Raw genomic sequence first — 25755 nt, forward strand, 5'->3', positions numbered from 1 at the left:
AACTGATTTATGCGGTTTCGCTTTATGCATGTTACATGAATGGAAAAGGCCTGACATGGACCCACTCCTCCCCTCCCCCTCTCTTCTCACTCACTGAAAGATACGAGAAGAACTTGCATTCATGTGGAACGGTTGCGGCATCGCGTATTTTTGGATTGCAGACCAAATTAATATGCGTGTTTATGATTATGATACACGAAACTCGTTGTTTTTATGTTCTGCCATCTACGTTCGTCTAGCCACAATTTGTTGCGGCTTTTCCTTGTTTACGCTGGCCATTTTCATAATTAGAAATTATTAATATTGGTTTCGGTTTGGTTGAAAGCTAAGATTCATGGCTCTCGAGTTGTCACATTTTAATGGTTCTTAGCTAAAGGATTTTAAATAAATTACAAACAAAGCCAAAAAGGTTTCATATGAGTTAAGTTAGATAATATATTCAGCAAGCTGCTTGAAAATTATAAACAAATCAATGAGAACTATGAACCTGTTGTGTTTTTTTATGCAAATTAGACGTACAAAGGCAAAAGTTTATATATATATAATAATTTATAACAAAACTTGTCTTGCAAACACCCTTTATTTATTGATTTCGGCTCATTGCCACAGCGAATTCGCACTTAAGCTCACACCTTTAACACCTCCATTAATAACAACACACTCAAAAAACAACATGTGATAAACACTTTTAGTTTTTTTTTGCCACTATACATGGATGAAACACCCCCGCACATTTTGGCGCTACTTCCTTGCGCTTCGGATTCAAATGATATCGATCTGCAGATACATTACTGCTATCTTTACCTCCAGAAGCGCTTAACTGCTTCCTGTTCGGTGGGCTTCAGGTGGGTTATCTTTTCGGCAAACTTTGACTCATCGTAGCCCCCGATTACGGAATTGTGTAGCAACATATCGCCGGCGTTATTGGGGCGAACACTCATGCCCGTTTTTCTTAATGGCCTTTAGTCGATGGCTTTCTGCGATGGCATTTAATTAGCATTTGGCTTCTTGGTTTTAAACACAAATACACACACATACACATGCACTTAGCTAATGGAAATTCTATGCCAAAATTAATTAACTCCGAGTGCCGCAGACGAATACTTTTGCCCCGGCATTTTTCATCGCCGTTGCACTTTTAGCTACTTTTTTCTTTGTTTTTCTGATTATTTTTTTTTTTTTTGCTGACTCAGAGAGCTTGTAATTTTTTTAGTTTCACGTTTTTTTGTGGCTTTTTGTCGCGTGCTTTTTGGTTGTGCGAGTTAAACGCTCCGCGCTCGAAAATCGCTCGAATCGAACTGAATGCGCCGGGAGAAAAACTTCACGAGTTCGCCGCCTGAACTTTATGCTCTGTAAATGTGAGTATCTGTGTGCCTGACGCTCGTGTGTGCGTATGCGTTTCAGTATATCTCATATGTTTGTTTTGGTTGTCGGCTTTGTTTTTGTTTGCCGACCGATCGTTAAAGAACGCTGGCAGCGCCAAACCAATCCGAGAACCACCCAAAAACGGGGGAAAAAAAAACCAAAAAAACCCAAAACTAAAATCCATACACAATGGCAAGTGTACGTTTGCTGTTAGACAATTTTGTTTTGCTTTTAGCCCAGAGCTTAGCTCAAACGAGAGAGCGAGCTATCGATACGATAATTAATAAATATAAGTGAGTGACTGCTAAGCGGCAGGAAAACCAGTTCGTAACGAGTCCGTTCGACACCCAAACAACCCGATGCCGATTCCAAGTCCAATTCCGAATCCGAATCTGTGCGGACGCCCGATAAGCGAACTTATGGTACACCTGCACTGAGCGAAAATGTGTCAGTTAAATTCGTAGCAAGCTACAATCCAATCTATGTTCAACTGACTAAAACTACAAGATACATGTGCTATAGTATAATAAATGCTAACATCATTTCATTACATAGATTTCTTTCTGTGTAGCATTTGTATCCGCATATGTATCTTAGTATCTTAGTATCTCTGCTACGTTCTGGCAGCGGAAGCATTTGCCATGATTGATGAAGTTAGAACGGTGTCGCCCTATTCAGGATGTTTGATCTTTCACCGTGGGCATCATTAAATCCCACAGAAGCGAAGTTGGAAAATATAGTTGCTACACCGCAAAGTGAGATATCTTTGGGACACGACAGCTCATTAAGCAGAAAGATATTCTGTTTAACTAATTAAAGCGAACTAACGAATGTGACAAATGTAATTCATAAAATTCTCTACTTATTCATACTTCCTAGGCCTATTCCATCATTCAAAAAAACCTGGCTCAGAATGTACTGCCAAAAAAACCAGTAGTTGTACACTCAGCGGGCTACAAATGCCTGGGAATTGTGAAAAAAGAAAAAAAGATTATTGTTAATAGACAAATTCCTTTGTGGGAAGAGCGGGCCTGCGGCTATTAGAAATCGATTGGGTGTGACGCATGAATAATTGCAGCAATTTATTACCCCATTAAAGCAATGAGGAGACTCCACTAACGCTAAATTAAAAGCCGTGAAATCCACTGGCTAAAACACTAAACTTGTTTATGAATATCAAAGTGAAAAAAAAAAATTACAGTTTAACAGAAACGGAAACCGGCTCACTTAACGCAAAGCGTTGAAAAACACACACAAAACTGCGACATTTTTGTAGAAATTCTCGGCCAGCTCATAGGTCATGAAATTTTGTTAGCGCTTTGCTCATACAATATTCATATTTCCGTGGAAAAAAATCAGGCTCATTAACATAAATTACAAAATCAATGCTCGAGGGAAATACTAATTATGAAATAAAACGATCATTTCATGGACTCGCACTCCGTCGACCACTTGGAGTTCAATAGACGATCCGCTGATAGGCGGCTTTGACATCGATGTCTTGCTCTATAAGGCGGCAATTGTTCAAACAATAAACAATTGATAGTTGTTGTGTCCGCAGAGCAAACATTTAATTACGTTTATAAACATTTTGATTAGAGCATGAGCCGCACATTTGTGATCATCTGCGGCTTCTGGATGCAATCATTTAACTGATCACGATGGTTACAGTGGATAAGAAACACAATTATAGAACTTGGAAAAATATTTAGAGGATAAGCCAAGCTTAAATCCCTACTTAATTTAAAGCAAGATTTATTTAAACAATATAAATGATATGCTAATTAAATGATTTTTATATTATTATTTCTATTAATATTTAGATTAGTATAAATCTAATCACTTTAGGTCGCTTTAATGATTCCATTAATACAACTTCATTCTAAACATTTTGATTTGGATATCTTCAAGTATTGTATCTACATTACTGTAATGCTCATGTATTAATCAATTGTTACTCATAGATGCTTATTAAAATGCTGAATGTGTTTTTAAGTTCCTTTCCTATAGCACGAGTTCAGATCGTTGTTATATATATGCTGCTTGAGAGTCGGTAAATAGATCTAAAGTGCCGTACAACAACTGAGTTGCATGACATGCAGTTTGACATATTGTAATGACTATATATGTATGTATATAAGTATGTTTTGAGTGCGTGCGAGTGTTATCTTATCGGCCGACCTGTCAATGTGTATGAGTCGACAATATGTTTATTTATATTTATTTCATTTCGAGAACTGAGTTCGAAAGGGGAGAAAACTGCACTCGAGCACTGACAATGTAGTCTGTTGGTTTTTTTTACGATTTTGGTTCTGGTTTTGTGGGCACTCAACTAGTAATTATAGTTTTCCTCTACTAGTTGGCTTTAACAAAAAAAAAGCATTAGGCAGGGAATATAAACGGGTTAAGTATTTATCTCCTTATTTACGTAATAGTTCCGTGAAAGAAATTCTAAATTCTATACAATTATCTGGTCATCAAACAAAAGATATATGATTACAAAGGTGCTCTTCAGTTTAGTTTCACTTAGAAGTTTTTTCAATAGAGTCATTTGATATCCATTCCCTGACACCGATTAATGTGATTGAGTTGTTTTCCCAAGATGTTTTGCCCAACTGTTTATAAACAGCCCAAAAAGTGTGAAACTCATGTCTCCATTTACGAGGTATTGTTGCTTCCAATGCTTTTTTTCTCAGTTTTTGGGTCATTTCAATCAACACCTGTCAAATGGGCCGCATCTCATGCGTTGGCGTTGTCTAGACGGTTTGGAAAATTCTGAAAAAAGCAGACTCACACGACTGTTCGAAATCAATTAAAAGAAATTGCTGGCCGCAAGGCACAAAAGAAACCGTTCTCGGCTCAAGGCATATCGACACTTTCGCTAAACAAAAAAAAAAAAAATAATAAAAAAAACACGAACTAACTTTTTTGCATATCGATAAACGGGGTTTGGCGTTTATAATTTATGCGATTTGGCGCAGTTTACGACAGGCTAACAAATTTTTGCTGCAACCGCCCCATGTGGCCGCTCGGCAGCAAAAGATACAAGATGCAAGCGCAAGATACAAAACGCCGCCAGGGGCAAGCCATCAAGGCCAGAGATGGAGTTTTGTTGTTTTCCGACGGGGAGGATAGCAAACCGAGCTGGAGATGGAGTTTCCCTGCGGTGGGGTTTTGGGTTTTGGTCCATAGATGAAGTCTTATGACCGCCGAAAGCCATGCGGCGCATAATCGAAAACAGAATTGCGGTGAACGCGTGCGCCGCAGCCTGACGTCAAAGTTGTAAATTATGATATAGCATGTTATAGCCATGACGGCGATCACCGATCGCAGATCGGATCGTCCGCGAGGGGGGCGGTGAAGGGGGCCAAGTGGACTGGCCGTAAATATAGTATTTGAGTTAATTGCAAACGTTTGTAATCGTTAGGCGAAAAAGGTGATCGCCTTTGACGATCATCACTTCGGACCTCAACAGCGCCACCCACTTATATTACACTCAAAAATAAAGAGGAGATTTTAATTGAATTTAGATACAGATACTTTCATTGCTTCAGGTTAGAATATATTTTATAGTATCTTATGACTGACATATATATGTAGCATTTGAGTTACTTGGTAATATTTTCGCCCAGTGCCATCATATTGCCAGTTCATGCGGCGATTTATCAACAATCTTAATGCAATTTCAATGCCTTCAATTGTGAGGCTATCGTACGTATCTTGACTGTAAATCAAAGCCATGAAGCACCATTGCATCATTGGCAAAATATTTTGCCGCCGGACAGCGATCGTTAAGTGAGCAACTATTAATGAGAGAAAGATCACTGGAGTGGCATCGACTTATGCGAGATACACAGGCGACAAGTCAGTGACAGATTGTGAGAGTTGAGCTTGACATTTGGCTGGCAGCTTTGCGGTTTTTGTTTTTCGCACTGCCATCGGGGCGTATGCGCAATTTGCATATGACAAGCTACAAAACGACTTGAACTGATGACGATGCCGCAATTGAACGAATGTGCCCCGCCTCTTAATTGGCTAAATACATTGTTATATCATCGGGTAACTGATAAACAAATGGCATTAGATGTATACCTAAATGGTTAAATTAATTAAGCAAACTTTGATGGGGTCTACAGTTTGGATTAGATTATTTTTAGCATGATTTCCCACAATTTACCTTTATTTACTTATATTTTGGTGAATTTTTCTGTCTTTTTTCCCATCTCAATTAATGAATATGAACACTTTTGCATTGATTTTTCCCCCTGGGCCATTTAGTTTGGATCTGGGCGTATCGGCTTTCGTAATTGAATTTCAATCGGTGAAAGTAAATGGCAAACTTTATACTCGCATCCAGCGCAACCAAGGCAATCAGATACTGCAAATATTCCAACCACTTTGTGGCCAAATCGTGAGCGCATAAACAAAAATTGAAAATGGCCGAATGTCCGCTTTGAATTGCGCATTTGGAACAGGTGGTGGTTTGGGGAATGCTTCTACGCAAAATTATGCAAATATTTGGATTCCAAAAACGGGCCAACGAAAAAGGTGACAGCATTAACGCCGCCATACGGCGTCGTTAGAAGTTACCTTTTTATGTCCACAGTATTTTGTGTGTCATATGCAAACGAGATCTGGCAAAAATAGACTTCGAAAATTGATATTCGATAGCCGAAAAATAAGGGCGAACCCGTGTGGAATGCTGTTGATTTGAAGCCAGGGGATGGCTATAAATTTACGTGTTGCGAAACTATTAAACAAATCACTTTTGTTTTAGCCACAACAGTCTGGCGTTACCAGTCATTAGCCCACTTGACCACAACAATGAGAAATCACCTCGGCTTCAGCCACAATGGCGATGAAGTAATTTTATTATGTGTATCTTGACACTTGAAATTATGAAAAAGAAGTGTAGTAAAATTGCCCTAGGCCATAATGACTCGAGCAAAAATTCGCCAAAATTTAACCTTCTCTCAGGTGTGCCAGCAAATAATAATAATTGAGCAGACAGAGACATCGGGCCACAAAAAGCCAAGAGTCATAATAGACATGGCTCAGACAATTGTCTACCTTCGAGCGGAAGCACTTGGCAAGGTTGTGAGCTGGTGCTGTTTTCATTCACATCCAAAAAATAACAATAAAACATACAAAATGCAGTCGACTCAACACGAATTACTTGCCACACAAAACCGCGACGTTTGACGCATTCATAACGAGCCTTTGACTTACTTTTTAGTCAAACGAACAGTGAATACGAGTGTTTTCCATATTGGCAAGTAAGATTGGCAGCATTAAGATTTTGGCAAGCCACTTTAATTTTCCCACAAAATATCGAAATTCAACAAGTGCAAGCCGAAAATGTAATTTGTGTCTTGAAAAGCACACACAAAAGAAAGAACTCGACTGTGGAACAGAATTTTTCTGGTAATTGGATACTGATAAGTTGCATGTGGCGACTGGGTAATGCTCTTTAAGGTTTAATAAATAAAATTTAATAAATATATAAAATTTATTTATTTGCATATATGTTTTTAACGGAGTGTTTTATTCTAATCTTTAAGATTTTAAATATGTTTACTATTATGTGAGATACAAAGGATACCCTAGACTTCTTTGAGATTAAACTTGAACGTAAATCAAACCAAGATTAACTTTAATGAAATATTTAAAATTATTTTAATCTGGCTTATGATAAATATACTCCTGATCTAAAAGTCGTTCGAATTCCCCAAAAATTTATAGGGATAACAATGTATGAAAACTGCAACAGTTTATGACGCCAACTGCATAAATCAGAAGTCTTGCGCTTCGGATTACCAACGAAAACTGCGGACCGCAGACTTTTTATCTGCTGCTTCATTCTTCCCCTGATTTTTTCCAGCTTTATGACGACCAAACCGGCTGGCATGTACTATAATAACAGAGGAGCAAACTTGGTCCCTGCACGACGATGGCGCAAATAACTTTGCAGCGTGACTGGGATAAAATGCCAAGCCACACACACAGCTGAAAAATAAAAGAAGAAAAAGTAACCAAAAAGCTGGCGAAGCATCTTCCACCAGACTGCGGCAAAAAAAAAAAACTCCAAGCTAAAGGCGGCAAAATTCAAACAAATCGCTCAAACAATGCCACAAAAATGAGAAACGAAGAAAATGAGAAAACAATTCTTTTTTTTTTTTTGTTGCTCGCCTGTGACACGACTCGTGAAACTTTGTAGTATAGCATTAGAAAACCCCAGAGCGATTTTCCAACGATTCAAGCTCGGCTCAGATTTCATTTAATTGATTACGGCGATCGTGTGTGTATTAGAAACGCTCGATTGGGTGGGCCATGGGAACGGGGCGTTTTTAAACGCCTGCAAAAACGCCAGAGAAACGCATCCGATTTCTAGAAATAGCGGGCGTCAAAAGTTATCAACAGAACGTTTATCATAAATGAAAAGCAGATCAAAGCAACATTTTGAGGATAAGAAGGTATCTAATTATAGAACTAAAAAATTATCCTTACAATTAAATAACCATTTCTTTGAATGAAATACATAGTAGTACTTCGATTTTTGTAACAATCAATTAAAAAATTACTTTATTACTTTTCAATAAAGTTTAGTGCAAACTATATTTTTCAGCCCAGATTATTGAAATATGTAATGTAATTCATATTTTGTTTACTTATTTATTTTTATAAATTTTTTTTGTTTCCCTATTTATTTTTATAGATTTTTTTTAATTTTTAAGATCTTGTTCATCGGTTTTTCCTACTGATTGGCCGCTGACTTCCTGCACTCAGTGTGCCTGCATGCACCTAAGCGTTTTAGCCATATTTCGTTGCGGTGCGCAAATCTGTTGTTTGTTTGTTTTTTGTTGTGCTACTGTTTGGCCGCAACTTGGTGTTCATAACTTGGCTAATGAGAGGCACTAAAACAAAGCAAAAAACGCGGCAACAACGTAGTGCATTAAAAAACTTGTTATTGCCCTCGTCTATGAAGCTGCGACTGCGCACAAATTTGTAAGCATTAAGTTTGAAACTTTTTTTTCTGCCGTCCGTCTATTTAAGTTTATTATTATGGCCTTTTTGCACTGGCGGACATTTATTGGCTGTCTTGTTCGGCGCTATGTTGTTGTCTGGACGTTTTTGCTGCCCAGTTTTATTTGTTTGTTTATGTGATTAGCCAAGTTCATGCGGTCTGAGGGTCACCGTTGCACGCGAGGCGTGGCCAAATGCTCGATGAATGGCTTTAACCAGTCAAAGCTGCATTTCCCAACCGCTTTAAGCCTATTAGGAGGCGCGATCAATCGATCTTGGCTGTATCTGGTATCTGCAGAGCCAGCTTATAAAAGATACATATGCAGCCACTTATGCCCGGCATCTCCATTGAACACTTGCCGTATTTCAGCGACAAATTGCCAAATACCCTCAGCCAATTCCATTGATCTTTTGGCATCAAAGGTTGGCCGCCGCCATCGAGATTTGGTCAGAAAAATGGAAACTCTAGCTGCTGGGCAACAAAAGTTTTCCCATTGTTCGAAGATCGATGGCTAAATGGGTTTGCTATTGCGTCAACTTGATGGAGGCAGAAAATGGGTATTACCAAAGACACTAGAATAACAAGATGCGTAACGGCCATACATTCGTTTGGCACTATGCAGCCACTTTTTTGGTGAAGGTCAAATTTGCTCTCTTTTCGCTCGCTCACGCTGAGAGCGTAAGAAATGTAAAAATAGAATTTGCTTGCTTGTGTGAGTAAAAACAAGAGACGAGAACGCGTATATGTGTGCGTGTTGTGCTAGAAGACGATTTTCGGGCCGAAATCAATTCTGATCGAAGAAACGAATTTACATATTTGGAGTTGTGGCCAATTTCGTAGCAATATGATGAAATAAAATAAAAATTCCCTGACTATTATAATTTTAAAGTTTTTTATATTCGTTTGTTAAAATCGCCGCTCGAATTAGCTACCGTTTACATATTTATATTTTATTCTTATTTTATTTATATTATGTTATGTTAATTAATTATTTGTAATATATGTAATATTCGGTACCCAGGGAACACCACGGGGAGGCCATTAGAATTGTAATGGGGTCCTATATTAATTAGGCCTTCGAGTCGACTTGAAATATTTTAATGTATAACATTAAAACATTTCCATGTTCCCCAATTAAGTTATTTTTCTAACTATTGTTTTTTTTTTATATTTTGCGTCCAGTTTTCAGTCGCCAATTATTTAAATATAAATTTTTTTATTTATGAGATAGAATGCTGAGCTTCGCTTGCTTTTTTTGTTTATCAGCTATCATCACAGTCCACTTGCAATGCTTAAAAAGCAAAACTTTTATAAGTTTGTTTAACAAATCTGTTCTATGTGCATAACATTCATTATTTTCATAAAACCATAATGAGAAGGCACTACTTTCATTTGTGCACTTAATGCATTGCTCAACAATAAATTTTTTTATACACATTTGTTTTTTATTATTTTTAAAAATATTTTCGAAAACTTTAATGTGTATTTTGCAAATATTAAAAAATAAATCAGATGGTGCCTTTAATTTCCCGAAGTCCGAGTCTATTGAGTAGTTTTTCTCATGTATGAAAAGCTCTGATGGAGCTGTTAAATGCTCGGTTTCTTTTAAAATTACCGATCTGCATTTATCGCAACTGGATCCTTTAGCAATATATCCAACAAAATATCTACTGGAAGTTAGTTCAATGGGTACATCATTGCACAAAAAGTTATCTATATTTTGGTCAAAGTACCTCTCATTGTCTTGCAGAATTTTGGAAAATGATACAGAGTATTCTTCTTGCTGTATTTCTTTTTTTTCATTGAAAGGCTGATATATTATCGAATCGAACTCTATTGGCAACATAACATCATCATCTGATTCGCAATTCGACTTTTGTGAAAATTTAAAAATGTGTAGAGATATGAGCTTGGCAATTATTATATTAAATTCGTTAACTGAAGGATTTCTGCAGTTACCACCTTTTGCTCGAACGCACGCAAATATATTTTCAAGGGGATCCTGGTTAACTCTACTAGTTAAAAAGAAAAAGTGGTCTGCGTGATCCTTAAAGAGATCTTCGACGAGTCCAAATATAGCTTCAGTAGTTTGGATCAAGCCATCAACACAATATATTTTATTCCCGTGATATTTAACGCTTTTTAGGTATTCCTGCATTTCCTTTAGTTTATTCCAAACTGCATTGTTAACTTGAAGCGCGCATTTCATGGGGTTTTTGTCAGTTAATACTCTGCTATTCAGGCAATCAAAGTAATCATTAACCTTTTGGACAAATGCAGCCGTAGAAGCTGCAACTTCGGAACTATTTCGATGTAATTGCTTGTTTTTGTTACAAGTCTTAATTGCCGCTGCAACAGTGTGGCTAAGTGTCTGAGTTGCCAAACATACGCGCATTAGCTCAAATCTAGTTGGATTAACGTGGCTTCTTGTTAATTTAGTCATTCTCGTTACTGATCCATGATCTAATTCGTAAATCTCTCGAATGACATCAAAATCAACTAGTCCGTCAGGGGTTTCAAAATTAGCTTTCAGAAAATTATTCCTTATAGACTTGAAAAGATGCGGAATGTCATAAAACATATAATATTTTTTATTATTTAAGGTAAAGTAAGGTTTCTCATTGGTGACTTCAAGTAGTGAGGTACATTTTCTATTGTTACCTCCTTGATCGTACACAACACCCCTTACTTTGAACCCAATTTTTTCAGCGATAATAATGTTTTTATAAATAAGACTTTTTAAGCAATCGCCTTTTATATTCGTTTCGGCCACGAAATAGTTTATTATAAATTTCCATTTTTTTAAAATACCCCTAACAACAAATACGCAAATATGGCTTCCGATTTTATTAGAGCGATCAAGTAAATGCTCTATTCCATCTATAATATCAACTGACACATTGTAAGCTAGGTTTTTTTTTATTGCTACTTCATCACAAGCCAATATGCACTCTTTATCAGATGCATTCATTTCTTTAATAGATTCTTTAAGGGCTGAGTACAAACATTCGTTGTCTCCGGGCTGTAATTTTTTGATGCTGTTCCACTTTTGCAAAGATGATGGACTTGGAAAATTTAATTTTAGCGAGTCTCTTAAAAACGTATATGTCGATGTGGACCTGTAATATATGCTCTGAGCAAACAATTTTTCGCAATCATTCCATCTTGTATTTGTGCCCTTTTTTTCCTTAATAAGCATTTTCGCCAATATTTTTTCATTTCCCGTTAAATTTATTTTTTCTATTTCAGAATATATGTTTTTCTTGGACTTGGATTCCAACCTAACTAATTTTCGTTTTAGATTTGAGTTTTCTTTCCTCAAATTTTTAATTAGAGTTTGTCTCTCATCTGACAATTTTTTAGAAGCGAAATATTTTTTTTGAAACACTTTTAAAGTTTTTGTATTTTTATGGCACTGCCGACAAACTTCAACGGGGGACTGTGAGCGGTGTCTTTTTCGTGGAGGCGATCCTACAGCATTTAAATTAATATAGTCATTATTGCAGCTTTTATATTTTATAAGATTGCGATCTGGAATTGCCCCTTGCTTCAAATATTTTACCCCAATATCATCTGGGGAGAAATGATCTTGGCATAAAAACAGTGATGAAGTGCTCGCCATAAAATCTTCTGTAAATTGGCATTTTTCCGCCCATCTTATTAACATTGTTGGATCCCTTTCAGGAAACCTAAACAATTTAAGAGCGGGGAAATCGCGCCTAGATTTCCGACAGTGGGATAAGCTGCACTTGTTCCCACTTATGAATCTTCTTTTTTTCTTGGCCATATCCATAAGGTCATTCAAATGGGCCATTTAAATGTTTTTTTCACTTAAAATTTATAAATAAAACCTTTGTCGAAAAGCAGCAGCACGTTGTATAAGCGCGAAAAATTACGAAAATACGTAAACACTATTCACTATTCACTATTTATCGCAATTACTATTTGCGCTTATATTTCCGTACTTCACTATTGCAACAAAACGATTTTAGTTGAATATAAACTCGATTATTTGCGAAAAGATAAAAAAATCGAGGAGCTCTGCGTATAGTCAACTTTAAGCAAACGGGCTAAGAGAAATTAAAAGGAAAAACAAAAAATTTGGCGCGCTATTCTTCCCACCCAAAAGTGCGCGCTTTTTAAAAATATCAAATTGGAATATACCAAAAAAAAAAAATTAAACTGAAAGCTGAATATAATGCGCATCTTAAATAATAAAAATGGTTCATTTACATACATCATATTAAGTCAAATGACTTAATAAGTATACTAAATAATTAAAGCAAATACAAAGGAAATTATTATAACTACTGTAATTTGAAACATAAATTTTCCAAAAAGAAGACATAACATTGAGAAATAAATATTTCATAAAAATAATAATTATTTTTTAATTTCATAAAAAAATAATAATTTAATTAATAAATAATAAAAATAATAATTTTATTAATAAATAATAAAAATAATAATATTTCATAATAATATTTCATAAAAAATAATAATACGTAGTAGAAAATACAAATTAATAAAATAAATAAAAATATGAAAACAGTTCGTTGCAAAAGTCATATCGTCAGGCACGAAGTGCGGACACAAGCACTCAACAATCATTGTCTTATTAATTTTTCTCACGCCGCAAGCTGAATACCCTAATGTCAAGTATTCTAATATAAAGTCATTTTCGAAATTTATTTTGTGATGTACATAGATTCGTCTATTACTATTTCTAAGCTTTATTTAAATAATAATAACGTTGAGGCAATGCAAAACAAGAATTTTTCGCATGGTGCCAATTGATAAAAAATAATATAGATTTAAAGTCAACGAACTTCTAAGGTGAAGGGCATATTTTGTCAAATTTACAATGCATGAGCATATGTGTACACACATACAGTTGTCTGCTATCACTGTATGCGTAGAAAAGAGCTGTTTGCTGTAGCGCTCTCCGCTCTTTCTCTCTCGAACAAAAACTTAAGAGAGCCTGGAGCCACCTCTAGAGCCACGGCCGAAAAATCGCGTGCCAAAAATTTGTATGGCCGTTACTCATCTGTATCTAGTGTCTTTGCCGTTACTCATCTTGTTATTCTAGTGTCTTTGGTATGTGTGTACACATATGCTCATGCATTGTAAATTTGACAAAATATGCCCTTCACCTTAGAAGTTCGTTGACTTTAAATCTATATTATTTTTTATCAATTGGCACCATGCGAAAAATTCTTGTTTTGCATTGCCTCAACGTTATTATTATTTAAATAAAGCTTAGAAATAGTAATAGACGAATCTATGTACATCACAAAATAAATTTCGAAAATGACTTTATATTAGAATACTTGACATTAGGGTATTCAGCTTGCGGCGTGAGAAAAATTAATAAGACAATGATTGTTGAGTGCTTGTGTCCGCACTTCGTGCCTGACGATATGACTTTTGCAACGAACTGTTTTCATATTTTTATTTATTTTATTAATTTGTATTTTCTACTACGTATTATTATTTTTTATGAAATATTATTATGAAATATTATTATTTTTATTATTTATTAATAAAATTATTATTTTTATTATTTATTAATTAAATTATTATTTTTTTATGAAATTAAAAAATAATTATTATTTTTATGAAATATTTATTTCTCAATGTTATGTCTTCTTTTTGGAAAATTTATGTTTCAAATTACAGTAGTTATAATAATTTCCTTTGTATTTGCTTTAATTATTTAGTATACTTATTAAGTCATTTGACTTAATATGATGTATGTAAATGAACCATTTTTATTATTTAAGATGCGCATTATATTCAGCTTTCAGTTTAATTTTTTTTTTTTGGTATATTCCAATTTGATATTTTTAAAAAGCGCGCACTTTTGGGTGGGAAGAATAGCGCGCCAAATTTTTTGTTTTTCCTTTTAATTTCTCTTAGCCCGTTTGCTTAAAGTTGACTATACGCAGAGCTCCTCGATTTTTTTATCTTTTCGCAAATAATCGAGTTTATATTCAACTAAAATCGTTTTGTTGCAATAGTGAAGTACGGAAATATAAGCGCAAATAGTAATTGCGATAAATAGTGAATAGTGAATAGTGTTTACGTATTTTCGTAATTTTTCGCGCTTATACAACGTGCTGCTGCTTTTCGACAAAGGTTTTATTTATAAATTTTAAGTGAAAAAAACATTTAAATGGCCCATTTGAATGACCTTATGGATATGGCCAAGAAAAAAAGAAGATTCATAAGTGGGAACAAGTGCAGCTTATCCCACTGTCGGAAATCTAGGCGCGATTTCCCCGCTCTTAAATTGTTTAGGTTTCCTGAAAGGGATCCAACAATGTTAATAAGATGGGCGGAAAAATGCCAATTTACAGAAGATTTTATGGCGAGCACTTCATCACTGTTTTTATGCCAAGATCATTTCTCCCCAGATGATATTGGGGTAAAATATTTGAAGCAAGGGGCAATTCCAGATCGCAATCTTATAAAATATAAAAGCTGCAATAATGACTATATTAATTTAAATGCTGTAGGATCGCCTCCACGAAAAAGACACCGCTCACAGTCCCCCGTTGAAGTTTGTCGGCAGTGCCATAAAAATACAAAAACTTTAAAAGTGTTTCAAAAAAAATATTTCGCTTCTAAAAAATTGTCAGATGAGAGACAAACTCTAATTAAAAATTTGAGGAAAGAAAACTCAAATCTAAAACGAAAATTAGTTAGGTTGGAATCCAAGTCCAAGAAAAACATATATTCTGAAATAGAAAAAATAAATTTAACGGGAAATGAAAAAATATTGGCGAAAATGCTTATTAAGGAAAAAAAGGGCACAAATACAAGATGGAATGATTGCGAAAAATTGTTTGCTCAGAGCATATATTACAGGTCCACATCGACATATACGTTTTTAAGAGACTCGCTAAAATTAAATTTTCCAAGTCCATCATCTTTGCAAAAGTGGAACAGCATCAAAAAATTACAGCCCGGAGACAACGAATGTTTGTACTCAGCCCTTAAAGAATCTATTAAAGAAATGAATGCATCTGATAAAGAGTGCATATTGGCTTGTGATGAAGTAGCAATAAAAAAAAACCTAGCTTACAATGTGTCAGTTGATATTATAGATGGAATAGAGCATTTACTTGATCGCTCTAATAAAATCGGAAGCCATATTTGCGTATTTGTTGTTAGGGGTATTTTAAAAAAATGGAAATTTATAATAAACTATTTCGTGGCCGAAACGAATATAAAAGGCGATTGCTTAAAAAGTCTTATTTATAAAAACATTATTATCGCTGAAAAAATTGGGTTCAAAGTAAGGGGTGTTGTGTACGATCAAGGAGGTAACAATAGAAAATGTACCTCACTACTTGAAGTCACCAATGAGAAACCTTACTTTACCTTAAATAATAAAAAATATTATATGTTTTATGACATTCCGCATCTTTTCAAGTCTATAAGGAATAATTTTCTGAAAGCTAATTTTGAAACCCCTGACGGACTAGTTGATTTTGATGTCATTCGAGAGATTTACGAATTAGATCATGGATCAGTAACGAGAATGACTAAATTAACAAGAAGCCACGTTAATCCAACTAGATTTGAGCTAATGCGCGTATGTTTGGCAACTCAGACACTTAGCCACACTGTTGCAGCGGCAATTAAGACTTGTAACAAAAACAAGCAATTACATCGAAATAGTTCCGAAGTTGCAGCTTCTACGGCTGCATTTGTCCAAAAGGTTAATGATTACTTTGATTGCCTGAATAGCAGAGTATTAACTGACAAAAACCCCATGAAATGCGCGCTTCAAGTTAACAATGCAGTTTGGAATAAACTAAAGGAAATGCAGGAATACCTAAAAAGCGTTAAATATCACGGGAATAAAATATATTGTGTTGATGGCTTGATCCAAACTACTGAAGCTATATTTGGACTCGTCGAAGATCTCTTTAAGGATCACGCAGACCACTTTTTCTTTTTAACTAGTAGAGTTAACCAGGATCCCCTTGAAAATATATTTGCGTGCGTTCGAGCAAAAGGTGGTAACTGCAGAAATCCTTCAGTTAACGAATTTAATATAATAATTGCCAAGCTCATATCTCTACACATTTTTAAATTTTCACAAAAGTCGAATTGCGAATCAGATGATGATGTTATGTTGCCAATAGAGTTCGATTCGATAATATATCAGCCTTTCAATGAAAAAAAAGAAATACAGCAAGAAGAATACTCTGTATCATTTTCCAAAATTCTGCAAGACAATGAGAGGTACTTTGACCAAAATATAGATAACTTTTTGTGCAATGATGTACCCATTGAACTAACTTCCAGTAGATATTTTGTTGGATATATTGCTAAAGGATCCAGTTGCGATAAATGCAGATCGGTAATTTTAAAAGAAACCGAGCATTTAACAGCTCCATCAGAGCTTTTCATACATGAGAAAAACTACTCAATAGACTCGGACTTCGGGAAATTAAAGGCACCATCTGATTTATTTTTTAATATTTGCAAAATACACATTAAAGTTTTCGAAAATATTTTTAAAAATAATAAAAAACAAATGTGTATAAAAAAATTTATTGTTGAGCAATGCATTAAGTGCACAAATGAAAGTAGTGCCTTCTCATTATGGTTTTATGAAAATAATGAATGTTATGCACATAGAACAGATTTGTTAAACAAACTTATAAAAGTTTTGCTTTTTAAGCATTGCAAGTGGACTGTGATGATAGCTGATAAACAAAAAAAGCAAGCGAAGCTCAGCATTCTATCTCATAAATAAAAAAATTTATATTTAAATAATTGGCGACTGAAAACTGGACGCAAAATATAAAAAAAAAACAATAGTTAGAAAAATAACTTAATTGGGGAACATGGAAATGTTTTAATGTTATACATTAAAATATTTCAAGTCGACTCGAAGGCCTAATTAATATAGGACCCCATTACAATTCTAATGGCCTCCCCGTGGTGTTCCCTGGGTACCGAATATTACATATATTACAAATAATTAATTAACATAACATAATATAAATAAAATAAGAATAAAATATAAATATGTAAACGGTAGCTAATTCGAGCGGCGATTTTAACAAACGAATATAAAAAACTTTAAAATTATAATAGTCAGGGAATTTTTATTTTATTTCATCATATTGCTACGAAATTGGCCACAACTCCAAATATGTAAATTCGTTTCTTCGATCAGAATTGATTTCGGCCCGAAAATCGTCTTCTAGCACAACACGCACACATATACGCGTTCTCGTCTCTTGTTTTTACTCACACAAGCAAGCAAATTCTATTTTTACATTTCTTACGCTCTCAGCGTGAGCGAGCGAAAAGAGAGCAAATTTGACCTTCACCAAAAAAGTGGCTGCATAGTGCCAAACGAATGTATGGCCGTTACGCATCTTGTTATTCTAGTGTCTTTGGTAGGTGCGTGTGTATATTTCGCGTTGCTGACTTTTGAGATCACTTTATGGGTTGTTGGTCTTATAAAGCACTTTGGCCACCCGACGACGTGGACGTGGGTTGGTTTTTTAGTGCGAAATTGTTTCTCTCTTTTTAATGGCAGCCAGGTCCGCATTAAGGGGCATCTCTAGACGGCATTCAGATTTTCAACGAGTCATTGCAGGTGCATTAAAACTGACAAACTGAATGAGTGACGGGTTGGCCGCTTGATGAAAGGCCTTAGAATTTCCGCCTGCTAGCCATGTTGTCTAATGCACTTTTAATGATTGTATACAACTGCAGTTATGCCCATTGCTTCGTTTTTTTTTTTTGTAACAACTTGTTTTTGGTTTCGGTTCACGCACCTGTTTCACTGCTGTGCTGCTCTTTTAAAGGCAAAACAAAAGCAACTGCCGCTCAATTACAAGCGACAAAACGTTTTTTTTTTTAATGAACGAACAAAATACCCGAAGCGGTATAATTTGTCGCATTTTCCCACAGACACTAAAAAACTTCAACTCGAAAACGAGAAAATCGAAACTGGAGAGTCCAAAACCGAAATGCGCGACACGAGATGTTGCAAGCGACGCGTGCGAACTGCAACTGCAACACGAAGTTGTGCAGCTGCCGGGAAAAATGAAATCCCGGCCAAGATACACACTCTCTTCCGCTCTGCTCTCTCTGGCTATATGTATCTCTGCTCTCCCGAACCGATCCCTTAACTCTTTCCGTGTTGCCAAACGAAACGTTCTAACGAGATCTGCATTGGGAACAGTGTGTAAAATGGAATTCAAACAGCGTCGCCGGTGTTTCGTTGTTGTCCGCTGGCCGAGCTGCTCGCAACTGAACGCCAGGTGCGAATCCACTCGGTAACGAAGCCCAGGTGAGACCAAAACGCCGGCAGAGCGGCACTCGAGCGGCTCACCGGCTTCAATGGGTTAACTGGCCCAAACGCCAGTTGCTCGTTAGCCACATGTTGCCAGCGTTTGTTTGCGTGCATTGAAAGGAAAAGAAAACAATGAAAATTAATGAAAATTATATATAGAGAAATATTTAAGATCAAGCTTGTAATTATAGAATTGGGAATACTATTTTAAAATTATATTTTACAAGTAATCCCAAGAATTTTAATAAGAATTTTAATCACCTAAAATATAAGGAATTTTGTTTAGGTTTTTACTGATGACAAATATTATATTGTTTCTTATGTTATTTATGGTTATATTTTTATTTAATTTATTATTATTATTATATTTATATTTAAATTTTGATTATTACTGTAGAACATTCATACCATTCTTGAGTTAATCATTATAATGCTTTGAAAATATATTTCTTAGAAATGCCATTTCATTCCTTATTTTCGATCTTGTTCCTATCTTTGATCTCCTTTTTCATCGTAAGGATATCCTTTTGTTTGCAATAAGTAGTGTGTACGTGCTGATGCTCTAATGTTTAGTTACGCCTAATTTTTATATTCATTCCCTTAACAATCTGGATTCCCCGACCATCTCCTGTCCCCTCCAGAATTCTTTCATTCAATGCAAATGAGTTATGTCCATCTCCTCCAGGTAGGTAAGAGCATTCCCGACTTTGTTTTTCGCCCGGCGAACGTGTCAGGATCGTAATCCTCCGCTCTCCGCCGGCCTTGATTGTGGGTTTCTCGGCTGGGAGGCTGCCTCGTCTGTGGCTGTGGCATAAATCACAGGGTTTGGGACGCAGGACTGCCAGCGTTTTCCGGCACTGACCCGCGGGTTAATTGCTGACAATTTCCAGGCGGCAGGCCGCGGCTTAGACGGACTTCTCTTCTGCTCACTTTTGCCGATTGTAATCTTTATTTATAGTCCGCATGTATGTGTATTAGCCAGGCCGAAATGCATTCGTGTGTGTGTGGGGGGGGGGGGGGGGGGGGGAGTTATGTACCGCATATACCATATAGTATCCAATGGTAACAAGACAGGCCAAGTCGACGACTTCTACTCGGCCATCAATAAGCCGCCGGAGTTGCCTCATTCCACAACTTATTCGCACACTTAGAAAAATGAAGTCTTAGGTTAACAATTTCTTATAGGAGGTGGTTCCTTGCCTATCTAAAACTCAAATTCCTTTTTAAGCCCGGCTGAAATAGTATTTTATTTATTTTGTTATTTAAAACTAATATGTACATTTTTCTCTGTGCATTCGTTTAACCAGTCTGGCCAAGAAGATCTTTAAGCCAAGCTGGATCGCTGCCTTGCGGCATGCTAACGAAGTTGACAACTTGATGACATTTGATCTCTGGGCTATGGGCGCTCCGATCTTCGATGTTGGATCTTTCCTTGGACGGGACGGTGCGCCATCAAGCCGCAAATGACTTCGATGAGCAGATGAGAAGACAATGATCAGCATTTCGCATTTGGTCGGCAGCCGGGACACGCACACGCAAATCAGTTGTGTCTATTGCTACACAGCGAAAAATAGGTATTCAAAATAGTAAAGAAGAAACGCTTCAAGAGAAATACTCCATTTATTTATCAAAACCCATAGAAAACATGAGCCCGCTACAAAAGAACTGGAGACCCGAACCCCCAAGAGCGACTAGGAAAATCAGTAAAGTGACTAAGACTAGTAAACGAACTAAGCGCACTATCTAGTGGGCTACCCTCTACAATTTGGCCTTTGGTGGTGTCGATGATGTGGGTGGTGGCGGAGAAGCCTCCGCCGTGGGATGAGCCTCCTCCAGGGGCAAAAGGTTGCCCAAAGCAAAGATATTCTTTGGATCGAGATGCCGCTTGGCCGCAGAGTACAGTGAACTGCCCGTTTCGGTGACGGCGTTGCGGTACCAATGGCTTCGTATCTTTCCCACGCCATGGTGATGGGACAGTGATCCGCCGCAGGACAGTATCTCATCGCGGGCACTGTGCTCGATGGCCTCGAAAAGCTCGACGGGATCGGCCACGTCCGTACTGCGGAATCCAAAGTAGAAGTAGATGCAGGCACCGGCGTCGTAGGTTTGGGTTACTCTACACGAAATGGTGTAGTAGTTAATACTACGTTTGCTGCACTCCTGTAATGATCAAGATTATAGTTATTGGATGTTTTAATGAATAATTGAAATATAGCACTTACCGAAACAACACGCTGCTTCACCGAACGACAGAGCAGACTGCAGCGATCCCAAGGCACCGATGTCTCAAAGGACTCCGCCACAATTCCCTGATGGAGTCCGAAGTCCTGCAAAAATATATATGAACATTAATGTTATATTAATTTGGTCTTGAATTAATAAGTTTACTAATTTAGTACTGACTGTGTTGACAAGTTTGCCAATTATTCTTATATCAGTTACAGATAAATGATGTTAATTATTTCCATATTAGCGCTGATATAAAAAAAGGCAGATTAGGTAGGGTTATCATATAGTCTGCAATCGATCGAAATGAAATATGTTTATTTGGGCAACCTAGAAGCTAAAATCATTCTAGCACACGTCTCGAAAACCAAATACCAATAATAAATAAAAGTAGGGAAACGTAAAGCCGGAAAACCGGAAATAGCACATTGTCATAAAGATAATGATGTTGATCTTTACTTTTAGTTTCATTTGTACAATTTCAGAAAATACTCACCCTAATGTAGGCAATCACAAAGGTGAGTATATAGCCCCGTTCCCCATTTTGTCCACCTGCCGGAAATCCTTGAAACTTTTCGGCAATCTCGTAGATGAGTGCCTCCTGCCGCTGGACATCCTTTAAATCGCCCTCGAAAAGCAAGGTGGCAGCGCAGATCTGGTTGAGATCGATGCCCTTCCAGGAGGTAACGTAGCGCTGCTTCATGGCATCCACCACACTGGCCCACCAGGACTTCTCCGGCTTCAGGGCCTGGCCGAACATGAACTGCTCGTTGTCCATCAGCCGGACGGAGGCGGGTTGGCATCTCCTCCGCGCCACTTCGCGCATGAAGAGCACTCCCTGCTCGAAGTTGGGAAAGGCCAGGGATCCGTAACGCCTTACCGAAGGCAGGGGACGCACCTTGAGCACCACTTCGGTGATTACTCCCAGAGTGCCCTCGGATCCCAGGATGACATGGTTGAAATCAGGTCCACAACTCACGCGCGGCGCACTGCACTCACGTTCCAGCGTTCCCGACGGAGTGACCATCCTAACTCGCACCACCAGATCCTCTATGTTCCCATAGACGTTCTTCTTCATGCCAGACGCACGAGTGGCCACCCAGCCGCCCAGGGTGCTGAACTCATAGGAATCAGGTTCGTGGCCAACTGTCAGACCTTCACTTCGCAACACCCTCTCCAGATCCTGACCCACAATGCCGGATTCAAAGCATACGGTGAGATTCTCCCGGTTGAGCCACAATAGTCGATTCATCTGGGAGGTGTCCAGGGCGCAGATCATCCGGCTCTCGTTCTGCGGACAGGTGATGGCTCCCGATACACTCGTTCCACCACCAAAAGGCACCAGCATCACATTGTGCTTGTGGGCCAGCCGCACCAACTGGACTACCTCATCGTGGCAGCGTGGCCACACCACCAAATCGGGTATCCGACGGAACTTGTGGTGCCACAGGCTGTATATATCGTTGAGGGTCTGGCCATGGCACCGCACCAACCGATCGATTCCCTCCGCAGAGTAATCCACCTGGGAGGTGCCCTTCAGTTCGTGCAGGAAGGGTGCGTTCTCCACGGGTCGCGGATAGGTTCGTGGCAACTGGGGATATTGCTTGGTGATATCCACTCGCAGGTCGAACTTCTTCTCCACCCACTTGGTGAAGCTGGGCAGCTCGCAGCCACCGAGGGGATATCTGTGGGTAAGTAGGATTTGTTTTGATTCGAAGTGGAAGTTCAATGTACTCTACTCACTTTTCACCGCGAAAACAGATGATTCCATCCTTACCATAAAACTGCGAGTCGTTATAGCCCCATCCGAACCACTTAAGCGCCTCATGTCTGTTTTTAAAATAATATTTATATTAATTAACATTAGGGTTAGGCCTAACATAAAAATTTTGCATTAGAATAAAGACTGACTAAGTGGCGTCAATTATGATAAAAAAAGTCTTTTGTTCAAGCTTAAGAGGGTTAAATAAAGTTTTTAGTAAGCTATACCCATTACCGTCTTCAGGTCTATTTGAAAAATGTATTACAAAAATATTTTAAATTTATTTTAGGAACAAAAATAAACTAAATTTATTTTAGGAACAAAAATAAACTAAATTAAACATGATTAATTAGAAAAATAGGTAAAATACTATTACTATAATAAAATGATTTGGTTTAGATTGAGTTGCTTGGTGTGAAAGGGGCTTAGTTTGAGTTGTTTGGCTCTTTGGCACTCACCGCTTCTTGGGGATGACGCTCTCCACGCGCTTCGACAGGCGGGAGTCGAGGGCAAGGGCGGTACCTTCGCCGGGCGCCGACGATTCCGGAGCTTCCGTGGTCACCGCATTCCGCTTGGCTGCCATTATTTCGCCGATTTGTGCACTTGACTTATGAGGGAATTCGACCAATTATTTCTAGGCAATTGCAGAAACGCTTTTCATGTGCACAAAATCGATAATTGGTGTAATTCCTTTTTTTTTGCGGCGTACGGAAAAACTTGGCCTGCTTTTTTTTATAGATATCTGCCACTTTATTTGGGAATAAGTTTCATCTACTTATGGGTGGATTCCTAAAGTGCCAGGAAATAACTTTGCGCTAAAAACTAAATTTACCTAAATATAAATTGCACTAGAAAATTATGCGGCCTATGTTGCGCGCACTTGGCTTTCCTGTCCTCAACTGCACGGAAATCGGAATAACGAGACAACTGACGGAGAGAGAGAACGGAATTATTACGGAGAGTTCTAAGAGAGACCGCCCCCCAAAGCTGGCGCGAATCATTAACCGATTCGCAAAACGGGTAATATTTCAAAATTTGATTCTGCTAAACTTGCTGCATTCTAAGCAAGCGTTGACTTTTAGTTTCGAGATGATAGAACTAAATGCAAACAAAATCATTTTTTGTCGAAATTTCAAGCGAACAACATCGATTTTGGCTCGTGAAAAGATCTCTGGATTTTTTCCAAATTCGTCTAAAGTTAGTAAAAAAAAAAATTTATATTTGGAGACACAACTTAAAACTTTTTACTTTCCCAATTTTTCTTTTAGAATGCCAGCAAAAAAAGAATCAAGCAAAGGTGCCAAGAAAGGAGCTGCCGCTCCAGCTGGTGCCAAGCCGACCGCCGATCCTGTGGCTTCCGAATCGACCACCGCAGCCGAACCAGCCGCCAAGGAAGCCAAGGGTTCCAAGAAGGGCAAAGGCAAAAAGAAGTAAGTTCCCCAGCTAGTTTGGTGGAGCTAACTTAAAAAGAGGAATTCAATGTTTCCGTAGAACAATAAACCAATGGTTTAAAACAATGTAAAATAATCTCTATGTGCATAACCGTTTCGCTCAGGGGATGAAACTACACGCCCACGAGCGAGAGAATCGAAAGTTGGGGTTGGCGGGCTTTTTAGGGGTGGTATTCACCCACAACCTTCCGACCTTTGGCGCTCTCTTTTTTATCAGTGTGATGCGTGCGATAAAGTGATTCATGCATGATTTTTGAATGATGTGCCGCTCCAAAAGGACATGGGCGTACCAGGGAGTCTCTACACCCACGTGCTCCGTAGGATACACGCTTATTAGAAAACATTTCATTTGTTACACCTTATATTTTGGACATTTTTTTAGTTTTCCCTTTCAATAAGTATATGCCTAAGCCACTGCACACAGGTGTTTTAAATTGTTAAGTGTCCTATGGGAACTGTGTCAATGTACGTATAATGTAATCAGAGAACACGGAAAATAAACTTAAAAGGTATTGCTCAAGCCTACTCCAACAACGTATCTACCTTACAATTACAAAAAAAAACTTCAAAATTGTAATTGCTTGCTAATTATTAATGCACACCCTTAAGTGTTTTAGAACCTCAGCTAAAATAAATAACTAACAAACGGATAGTTAGCCGTCACTTAGGGCCATCGATTAGTTCATTATTTTTTATAATTTTTTAGTTTTTAATCTTCCATTTTTGATGCATTTTAGGAAACATATTTAAAAAATCTTTAAAAATATGTCGCGTAAGATGGACTTTATTTTCACGTTTGATATGAAACTATCATTGCGATAACACACTCTTCTATTGATATTGCCCGATTTGCTCAGATGATGCAGCAAGATTTGCGCAGATGATGCAAGATTTGCACAGATATCCCATATCACCATATCGCACTCACATCGACCGATTTCAATTCGGATACGGAACCAACTGCAGCGGACAACTTTGAAACCGAAACTGAGCTCAGCTTTTCTCTTGCAAATGGCAGGGGCAACAAGCACACATGGTTTATTACGTACTTATTTGCACTATGCTGTAGAGTTTAACAATTGTTTGAAGTGTAAATTCGTCAATGCTCCGCCGACGACGCAGCCGTACGACAGAAAGCAAAAATAGAAAGAAAAAAAATGAAAAAAAGGCGGTTATTTGAATAATTTTCACACCATCGAAACACACGAAACCTGACGACACTTAATGTCAAAGTCTGACTTGGGATAGTGTGAGCTCAGCTTTAATTGGTTGTTTTTGACCGGAATTCGCATTAACCCATTTGAACTTTGCCACTTCGAAAACGCTTGATTTCCCTTACTGTTATTTGTTTTATTACCAAGTTAGCGAGATGCCGTTATCAGCCGTTGGGGCAATGCGATAGGCGCGGCTTGCCTAAGCGCAATCGCAGCCAGGAAGTGCAGAGTAAATATTAATTAGCAATGCGTTAAGCGTTTTGAGTAAAATTGCAAGCGCAACTGCAATGTTTTTGTAACGTTTTTTTTACTTCCCATTTTGAATGGAACGGCTGCTTTGTGGCGCCATCTGTGTGTCAGTCTATAAAACCGAGACTCTGCAC

General features: G+C 37.6%; 2 protein-coding genes and 2 long non-coding RNA genes across 6 annotated transcripts in view; 2 read left to right on the forward strand and 2 right to left on the reverse strand.

Moving 5' to 3' along the window:
- The window catches only part of LOC117135598 (KN motif and ankyrin repeat domain-containing protein 1), a 32948-nt gene extending 14287 nt beyond the window's left edge, over positions 1 to 18661 (reverse strand). The window contains exon 1 of one of the 2 annotated variants that reach the window (XM_033295942.1): positions 18199 to 18661. Coding sequence is in view for 1 of the 2 variants with exons in the window: in XM_033295941.1 (XP_033151832.1) it covers positions 805 to 941 (137 nt within the window). In the remaining variant the exon portion in view is untranslated. Of the gene's footprint in view, positions 1 to 804; positions 1178 to 18198 lie in introns of those variants that run through there. The other variant, XM_033295941.1, reaches the window with a different exon arrangement.
- A 1520-nt stretch (positions 18662 to 20181) lies between these two features.
- Positions 20182 to 21388, forward strand: LOC117137464. The gene is made up of 2 exons (XR_004459159.1): positions 20182 to 20293; positions 20360 to 21388. It is a non-coding gene; the product is annotated as an uncharacterized LOC117137464 (long non-coding RNA).
- Positions 20321 to 25132, reverse strand: LOC117137462 (alkyldihydroxyacetonephosphate synthase). Of its 2 annotated transcripts, XM_033298909.1 has the most exons (7): positions 25087 to 25132; positions 23540 to 23634; positions 23166 to 23314; positions 22689 to 22775; positions 21442 to 22630; positions 20942 to 21046; positions 20321 to 20879 (listed from the first exon to the last, which is right to left on the reverse strand). In XM_033298909.1, exons 3-7 carry the CDS (start codon positions 23288 to 23290, stop codon positions 20478 to 20480), a joined length of 1908 nt encoding a protein of 635 aa, XP_033154800.1. In that variant the 5' UTR covers positions 23291 to 23314; positions 23540 to 23634; positions 25087 to 25132; the 3' UTR covers positions 20321 to 20477. The 2 variants fall into 2 exon arrangements, with proteins under 2 accessions (XP_033154800.1, XP_033154799.1); XM_033298908.1 differs by having other exon boundaries at positions 23166 to 23634.
- LOC117137463 lies at positions 23811 to 24224 on the forward strand. The gene is made up of 2 exons (XR_004459158.1): positions 23811 to 23904; positions 23976 to 24224. It is a non-coding gene; the product is annotated as an uncharacterized LOC117137463 (long non-coding RNA).
- Positions 25133 to 25755: the final 623 nt, after the last annotated feature.

Source organism: Drosophila mauritiana, chromosome 2R, assembly GCF_004382145.1.
Source record: "Drosophila mauritiana strain mau12 chromosome 2R, ASM438214v1, whole genome shotgun sequence".
Lineage (NCBI taxonomy): Eukaryota > Metazoa > Arthropoda > Insecta > Diptera > Drosophilidae > Drosophila > Drosophila mauritiana.